The sequence below is a fragment of the Manduca sexta genome, unplaced genomic scaffold, assembly GCF_014839805.1.
Source record: "Manduca sexta isolate Smith_Timp_Sample1 unplaced genomic scaffold, JHU_Msex_v1.0 HiC_scaffold_2927, whole genome shotgun sequence".
In the NCBI taxonomy this organism is placed as follows: domain Eukaryota; kingdom Metazoa; phylum Arthropoda; class Insecta; order Lepidoptera; family Sphingidae; genus Manduca; species Manduca sexta.
Window position 1 is genome coordinate 1 of NW_023593941.1, and position 9,504 is coordinate 9,504.

At 38.9% G+C, this 9,504-nt stretch overlaps 1 protein-coding gene across 1 annotated transcript; it reads left to right on the forward strand.

Moving 5' to 3' along the window:
• Positions 1-6,615: 6,615 nt before the first annotated feature.
• On the forward strand, positions 6,616-7,110 carry LOC119192560 (the record flags this gene model as incomplete). The annotated part of the gene is made up of 2 exons (XM_037446373.1): positions 6,616-6,789; positions 6,889-7,110. Coding segments are annotated over exons 1-2 (396 nt in total), but the record flags the coding sequence as incomplete, so codon positions are not given.
• Between the last annotated feature and the right edge of the window lie 2,394 nt (positions 7,111-9,504).

The window sequence follows — 9,504 nt, forward strand, 5'->3', positions numbered from 1 at the left end:
TATGTGTAGATAGTCGTTCTATGACCCGCTCGCAAATGTGTTTGGACGTGTTAAACTTAACCAGAATTTTATCAAGATTTTAAAATATACTACGGCTTTAGACATCATACCGAGCCAAACATTAATGCAAATATTAAAGTGCAACATAAATATTTGCATTCAGAGATTGGTTCGTTCGTTCTTAAATTGTAGTTAATGTATGCATATCATAAGAGTATAAAGCCGTGGTCACACTGCTCCTTTGAGACGAGCGTCTTCTCACAAGCGGTCGCAAAAAAGGGTTCGCGGTGTAATTCCTAAGAGGGGGCGCTCGCGGTCCAAGGAGCCTTATACGTCCGTACACAATAACACGGTGTTTACTTTGCACATAACAACATAACAACCTCCCCCACTCCCATACAGCCCCTCGTCGCCACAAACGTGGCTTGTCGTTTGTTTAGGATCCGCGCGTTTGTTTTTGCACTATTCTAAGCGTCTTAGAACAGTTAGTTTGTATATAATAGGCGTGAGTATATATCCCTGTAGGGGTTGGTAGAGGTGTAACTATGCAACACACCAGTCCAATGACGTAGTACAGCATTTTGAATTAGAGAGCAGAGTGTGGCAGTCACCTGCGGTCGTGTTAAGCATCATAATGCTTAGCGAATATGGATGTTTGATGTCTCTCAAACCGAAACACTAGATTTCTAAGAAATTGCACAAGGAAGTAATACTTAGAAAGCCTTTGAAACGTAAAACCGATCACTTAATCCAACCTGCATTACAAAATGAAAAAAAGCGAACTTTATTACGAACGGCGGCATTTATGAACTTCACATAAAATCCCCGGGCCGCTCGATACTGCCCTCTATGAGAATAGATTAGATCAAGGCGCGGGTTCATCAGGCGCTCTTTAAGGCCGACCCCGTTAATCTCCGTTTCCGAGCCAATGATCTGCTCATTACGGTGCATCGCGACGGCGACTCCACGCCGACGCAGCATCGACGTCGCGGCGCCGCCTCGCCCGCGAACCTTTCACTGCATTATAACTCATTTACTTTCAATACAGTCTTTTGTATGCAGCCGAGTTTATCTTGAGACAATGGTTTATTGAGAATTTATTAGGTATTACGCGGCAGTTTTATTGGAAATAAATGAATAGGGTTATCAGATTGAAAATATATATATTTTTCTATTATTAGAGTATAACATAATTGATACTAGGCCAGGGCTGTAAGGCAAAGTGATTTGACCATATGAAATCAATTGTTAGTATAGCAAGCTAAACCTTTCTATTAATAAATGATTTCATTAAAAAAATTTCGGTACCGTATAAATCTCTCATTTCAATTTGACAGGGAAATTTTTAAATTTATTTGTAGATCCATCGAATCCCATGACCCGGGAAATAATGGCCGGGGCCGGTCCTAATCCGCACTGAAATGTAAATATGGGAGTCCATCTGTTTGTTAATCCGGGAAGCGCGCGACAAGCTCGACCGCGTAAATCTTGCATACAGTTTGGCTTAATCGCTAACTTAAACCTTTATTGCTTCGGCACAGAGAGTGTTAGCCCGGTCACTTACTGTATTGAAATAATTCCGGTTACGTGGTATAAAATAGGCCGGCATAATTGTGTCGACTCTATCTGGACGGCGCTTCGCTTACTGTCAGATGCAGGGTGTCAAACACATAATTTTGCCGTAACCATATAAAATCAATCGCAAATGGCACTACGAGTTCATATCACGTGCGCGTCGGCCAGTTCATATCTGAATACGTAGAACATTTTTTTATTTGTCACTTTCTTATTTGATAAACGGCAGCTTCTACCTTAGATATTATAGGATTTTCATAAAATCTCTATAAATGGTCTTTACATTTTACTAGCTATGGTAGTGTCATTTATGTACGGTCCGTTTCTTCGTTAGCAGCTGGCACTGTGTAACCAATGCTTTAGTCCCGATTTACTCTTGTGCCGTTTTATCGCGCGATCGAAAGAGATTTCAAGTGGTGATTCTGATTAATGTGTGTTTACTGCTCTATTACTTTAGCTTGTGTTTACGATGCGATTTGGGGACTCGTAACTATTAACAGTATGTTTCTATGTTATTTCGGCCGACAGCATTACAAATTAATTAATCTCTTTTAGTACTCTTCTTTTTGGATTTACTAAAATATGACTAAATAATACTTTCTTGTTGGATTCTATCCATTTCATTCGAATAAAAACATTTTAATTTATTGAGCATTCGTAATCCGACAGTCCAATTTAATTAATATATTTCTAACACGTACATACATGAATTTTATTTTTCTGCAATTCTTCTCTATATGAACTTTAATTGTACCAAATTTCACACTGTGCACGCAATGTGCTAAAAAACAGGTACAGAGCTTTTTCTTTACGACTAAGATTACATACACCGATTAGCTATCTGATTTGACAAACAGCACCCGTTGGACATGGGTAGTTACAAGTTATAGATATTTATTATTATTACTTTTATATAAATGTATTAAATAAGTAATTACTTCCAAAAGCAAATAAGAAGTAGGGAAGGAATACGCATACAAAATGACGGATCGCGTATGTCTAAAGCAAAATGTACGTTCATTCATCACATTGACAAGGAACGGTGAATACATTAATATTCTCATACCAGGAACACAGTGCGCCATAGGAGTCAATATATTATATATGTGCTTTATACTTCATGTACATATTCTACACGAGTCCTTTGTCCCTGGTACTCGCACATTAATACAACCTTTGACGTGTGTCATATTGAATCCATTTGCCACAAAATGTGTTCTCCTCTTGCGTTTGATTGAAAAATCCTTAATTGGGCGATTTGCAAAAATTGCTGAGACCCGGGGGATGAGCGGGGATTCTTTTGAATGGAGGCGGATTTGTTTTATAAGCTTTATATTATTAGCTTTAGTAAGGGAAATTGAAATGTATTCTTCTTGCTCATAATATTTTTATAGGACAATGTAGTTGCTTTTCGCCGCTAAACTGAAAGTAGATCAAGAGTTAGTCTGAATATAAATAAAAAATATTTCTCGAATTCATTGATGAACTTAATCTTTGAGAATTTTTTGCAAGGTTATAACTAAACGCATTTATTAAATTAGTAAACAACGTCTATTTAAAAGACATATGCAAATACTCCTTAGGTATTGTCTGGATAACCCACGTATTGCTTAGCAGAGCAGAGAGTTGCATCTTCTTATTTGCACCAACATCGAAAAATCTAGAATCTAATAAAGTTCTATAATGTCCGATATAATGTCCGATGTCCGATGTGTTTGACGTCCGTAGAGCATTATTTAGTACCCAAAATACCAATCATCATGATGGTGATAATAAAATATTATTGTAATAATGTCGGTGTATTCGACCGAGTGCAGACATCGCGCCGTCTCCCGCCTAATGCCTGGGAATGTAAATATTATTTTAATCGGAAAACACTCCAAATACCACCGTTCGTAATTAAATTGTGAATAATTGATATCTTCCCCAAGTTTCCTTGCAAATAAATGTAACAACCTATTCATTCCGTTAGATCTATTGAAATTTTGAATTTGTTGGCGTATCTAATGGCACTCCAGCTACTAGGCCGACAGAAACGAATGAGAGGTACTCGTGTTTCATTAGATATTTTATACGAATATAGACAGTTTCCTGTTGGAAATTTGGGAAAACATTATATTTATAAAATATACTCGTCAGTCGCCTAACTTTTGTACATATATTTGTACATAAATTTCGCAACCGATTTATGACTAAGCTATTTTTATGATCCTATTTAGATTACTTTCCTTTGCGTGGTGAGCACCAGGCGTCTATAGCTAATGTGCAGTGTGATGTTATGAGTGTTCGATTGAATACGTCGTGATTGAGCGCCCGTACGTGAGGAGATAAAATCCCGACAACCCATCTCACAATGAGCCCAATCAGTCTCGAATGAGTTTGTTGTTATACATCCTCATACGCTATGTTGCCCTGGTACCTGCCTGTAGCAATTGTCTTAATGTTTTATTTGCGGGAACAATAGTCGGTTCGCTGATTGTTATGAGGGTGTAATTTGTATCAATATTACAAAACCGACGAGATTGCTACATCCGTATGGGGAGAATTCTCGCAAAGTAATAGTAATATAGGTACTATACGTTGCAGGAAACATGTGTAAATCATTATTAATTGGTTTGTGTACCTAGTGCAAATAAATTAAATAACAGGCTGATAGAATTTTCATGTACCTTTTAAAATTATGAGAATTGTAAAGTAACTCGCTTGATGTAATCACTTCTATTATGATCATGCAACGATGCGGAGAACTTTTATTTATTGAACACTATACTTAGTCTGGCCATAAATACTGTTACACTTAATTATAAAAAAATATTACATTTGAATTTCGAATCTGTCATTTTTATACGATTGTTCATTGTGTTTTCTCATTTTGGCGCCAATACATTGTAAAATATTTTGCGATATTAAAATGGTGTGGGGTGATAAAGAGAACCGAATCGCTGTGATAGCATTACACAAAGTAGGTATGGAGCCAAATGCAATTTTAAAACTCTCCATACACTTGGTATTAGTAAAATGTTTGTGTACCGGGCTATTAATAGGTACAATGAGACCTCCTCTGTTTGTGACAGAAAAGATCTGGCCGTCCACGTAGTGTTCGTACGAAAAGGTGGTCAAAGCAGTAAGGGAAAGAATTCGAAGAAATCCTGTCCGAAAGCAAAAGATTTTATCTCGGGAAATGAAGATAGCACCTAGAACCATGTCGCGTATTTTAAAAGATGACTTAGGACTTGCAGCCTATAAGAGACGCACTGGCCATTTCTTAACTGATAATTTAAAGAAGAATAGGGTGGTAAAATCGAAACAACTACTGAAGCGGTACGCAAAGGGAGGTCACAGAAAAATTTTGTTTACGGATGAGAAAATTTTTACAATTGAGCAACATTTTAACAAACAAAATGACCGTATTTATGCTCAAAGCTCTAAGGAAGCTTCCCAATTAGTCGACAGAGTGCAACGTGGACATTATCCGACTTCAGTGATGGTTTGGTGGGGTGTTAGCTATGAAGGAGTGACTGAGCCATATTTTTGTGAAAAAGGTATCAAAACAACGGCACAAGTGTATCAAGATACCATTCTTGAGAAGGTAGTTAAGCCCCTTAACATCACCATGTTCAATAACCAAGTATGGTCCTTCCAGCAAGACTCGGCGCCGGGTCATAAAGCTCGGTCCACGCAGTCTTGGTTGGAATCGAACGTTTCGGACTTCATCAGAGCTGAAGACTGGCCGTCGTCTAGTCCCGATCTTAATCCGCTGGATTATGATTTGTGGTCAGTTTTAGAGAGTACAGCTTGCTCTAAACGCCATGATAATTTGGAGTCCCTAAAACAATCTATACGCTTGGCGGTGAAGAATTTTCCCATGGAAAGAGTGCGTGCTTCTATTGATAACTGGCCTCATCGTTTAAAGGACTGTATTGCAGCCAATGGAGACCACTTCGAATAAGCTTTTTATATTTTTAATTGTTTTATATTTATGTATTAAACTGACACACTGTAAAAGTAATAAATGTTATTTGCAGTTAACAATTTTCTTTTTTCTTTATTACAATATTTATGGCAAGACTAGGTACAGTATACATACTTCGAGTAGAGATATTCGATTGTTGTTTCATAATGCCCAAGTGCTGCTTAGTAAAACAAACAGATAAAACCGAGGTATCCATATTCTCTCTATTTACAAGGTGCAACTATATATTGCTAGCAATAAACGTATTCAATTATTGCTAGAAATGGCAATGCGCATGAGAGTTTTTTCTCGACTTGACTTGACTTAATAATTTAATACTTTAATTTAAATGCAAAAAAAGACAAGACAACACAACGAACCACAATGAAATACTTTTACAAAGCGCCCGTCATTCGCAGAACCTCAACTCGGATACATCACGTGGTGTTATGTTTCTCGGCGCAGTTTTTGTATGCAAAACAGCGGTCCATGTGCGCCGCGGAATGATTGTGTTATAGAGCGCGTACATCGGCGGGCTGTATGTAAATCACGGGCAAGTTGCGCGGCCTGCTGTTACAAATAAAGCAATTGGCACCATAAATTAATCGCTTGTTCTATTACTAGTCACTTGTTTTAGAATTTACAATGGAATGTATTTTATCTAGGGTTATAGAATGCGTCATAGTTATGCCTATTAATATAAAAACTACTATTCCTACGAAGATTTTGTGACATATCTCAGGAGTTATGTGGTATGGCGGCAAAAATTTCTTATACTTTTACTTTTGATAAAGTGAATTACGAAATAAAAGTAGTGGTGAATTACTTGGATACTAGGATATCAAAAGCTTAACGCAAAATATTTTTTTCTGATCCCGTAATAGGTTTCTTATTTATGCGCCTTTTGAAGATTATGGAGCTCATGTTTTAATGTGTAGTCGCTCTACTCGGGATTAAGGTCGTTTCGGCGCCACGCCACTTGTTCTCCCCGTAAACACCGCTCATGCTCAGCGCCGGGCTACAGTGCCAAGGCATTAATGTAATAATGTGCAGGTGATACGTGTGCCAAAACCGTGCGCGAGTGCACTATGGAAATATACGTCATCGTTGGCATGGGCGTGTTGATATACGCGCTGGTCACCATCCTGTTGAACTGTGAGTGCTGGAATCCCGACAACCAGAAGTGTCAGTGCGAGGAGTGCAAGAGCCTCTTCCAAGGCGCGGTGACGCCTTCCGTGCTATCCGTGTCGTCGCGCATTGACGTCATCACGCGCTCGTAAATTGTGACTGTGCTGTGTCACTTACCAGGCTCGCATAACATTAGAGGAGTGCTAGGAGTGTGGTGAAGCATGGACGGGTAGCGGGATGGACCCGCTGGCGCGGCTAATGGACAGCACGCCGCTGCCGGCGTGCTGGGAGCCACGAGAGACGCGCGCCCGCGCGGCACCCTTGTCCACGCCAGCCTCGCCGCCGCGCCTGCGCTCGGCGATAAGAAAACAGAGCACCTCACTGGCACCTTCTGCCTCACCGGCGACACTATGGAAGGCATCATCCAGTGCCTCGTGTTCCTCAAAGCGTTTTCGGTAAGTGAATGATCTGCAATCTACATGATCCGACCGTGGGATACATGCCGCCCCACAATAATAGGCGGAAACGGTTTGAAACAATGTTAAATATTAATTGTACTTATTACTCAGATAGAAGGGAAAGAGGATTATATGTTTAAGCAAACTTCGGCTTGAAGTCTTAAGTAGGGTGCATTTGAGTCTAATTTGGCGGCGTGCCGTGGTCCGAGGCAGCGAGACAAGCGGCTCAGGCGCTCAGCGGCGCAGAGGAGCTTTGTCAGATATTAATGAACGGAGAAATTACACGCTGTATTTACTTCGTACTTAGATAATGTTGTATTTATGTCGGTGTCTCAATCTTGCTTTATGGGGAGCTTCTTTATTAAATATGCTTTCAGAAGGAATATAAGTTTGTTCGAGGCACGAACGTAATTAACAGCGCAACTCACAAGACTCGTAACATTAACTTTGTAGTGACGAAGTACTGGGAATTGTGTCGAACCTTCCATACATTTTTAATATTAAACAATGAAAAAACACTGTAACCAATAACGAGCAGCGGTTATGTGCAAAAGTTATACATCTGCTTACAGGCTGAGAGATGTCCCGGCGGCGCGCACTCGATCACAGAAGTTCTCTTTACCTATATTATACACTCTCTCTTCTCCCATATTACGGTAATGATAACAAACAATAAAACTCCGTGCATACATTGCCGTGCGCTCGGGGACATGTCCGGGCCGTATATTGTTAGAACTTACACTTTACATGAACACGGTTCACCGTAGCCGTCGTCACCATAGCCTAAATGCTTAATAATGAATCGTCACTCATAATTCGATTAGTGGGTATCAAATTTTGTAATACAAATTCTGGGCAGGTCAGAAATGAATTATAGTCTCTGTTCGCGTTCCATGTAAGATGCAATGTCGCTCTAGTCACTTTTACTGCGACTCGTAAATAATATACTCTGCCGTGCCACGGTGCTGTCACGCCCCGGACACTGAACGTGTCGAACCTCAAACCGTCAATGTTTAACACTCGCACTGTAATCCTTCTTCATTAAACACGGGCGTCGCACGCGACCGATGTTTGTCGTGTGTGTGTCAATATGTGGAACATCTGTTTGGGAATTAATACCACTATATTGCTGTATTAAATAAGCTTAGATATGTAGAGCTCATCTCACGATGTGCGATGTGTGTGAATTGTAGGGAGAACTGAAGGGATAAAATATGTTATTTGGGTGAAAGGTGTCAACTCTTGACAGAGAGTTCAATGTCCTGAAGGATATTTTTGGAAAATAATCAATATCTTCAGTTCCTTATGGTAATTATAGAGATAATATGATTATTATTATATTATGTTTACAATATATTGAATCTACATTATATAACATCTCTCGAGAAATACACTTTGAGCTGACAGAAAATAAACACAGGGAATATAACAAGATGTTATATTTATTACAAGTGACTGTAGTGTTCCGTGCAAGCTAATTAATTTAGGAAAGCCCAAGAGATGTGCGAGTAACAATATTAAAACATAATTGTGCTTTTGAATCGCCAAGTATGAAGCGAAGTTACTATTACAAAGAAACATAAAACAAAAACGCGAACTACCTTCCTCCGCGAACATTGTGTTTTATAATGTAAGTTTCACGCTATTTTAAAACAATTTTCATGTGTATCCTTACTAATGAATTTTCTACTGAAATGTACAGCAGCGCAATATTTTTTGTAAAACTGAGGACTCATAGAGAATTTAGTTGTTACTCGTTGTTGTTTGAAAAACGTATGGCGCTTAACAAAAGCCTCCGATCTAGTCGCGACATTATATTATATGAAAAAAAAAAGTGTAATGTCACATTTCTAGGAATTATCGATTTACTCATGGCACGTGAAAATAGACTCGTTATAATTTATTTTAATTTTTATTGATATACCATGTCTGCAGAGTGCACGTGCTCATTTTCTTGGTAAAAGTAACGTCACGCAAAATTCACCGGTATTTAACATTCACAGTTACAAAATATACTACGCCGTACTCAATATTCAAATCATAAAGTAGCGTTGCATAAAAGCAGCCCGATGTTCCTTTACAGGTAATTACTATGTGACGGACACACCTATACATTATACGTATTTATGTACGTTATGTAACGTTCTCTTTGCACTAGATTACTTGCTGTTTGTCTTTGTACGTCCTTTGACCTGGACGCTACTGTAATTAAATAACATACGTTAATCTCACGCCTTGGAGTTTCCGAAGCCTTCTATCCGACCTTGTAGCCGCAGGCCAAAGTGATTTCTTTGGCTTTTGAGCTGTAGTTTGTGCGAGCTATTTCTCACTATAAATGGAATGCTTTGTATTGGTTTTCAGTTTCCACGTAACGGAAAATCAGTTTCATTA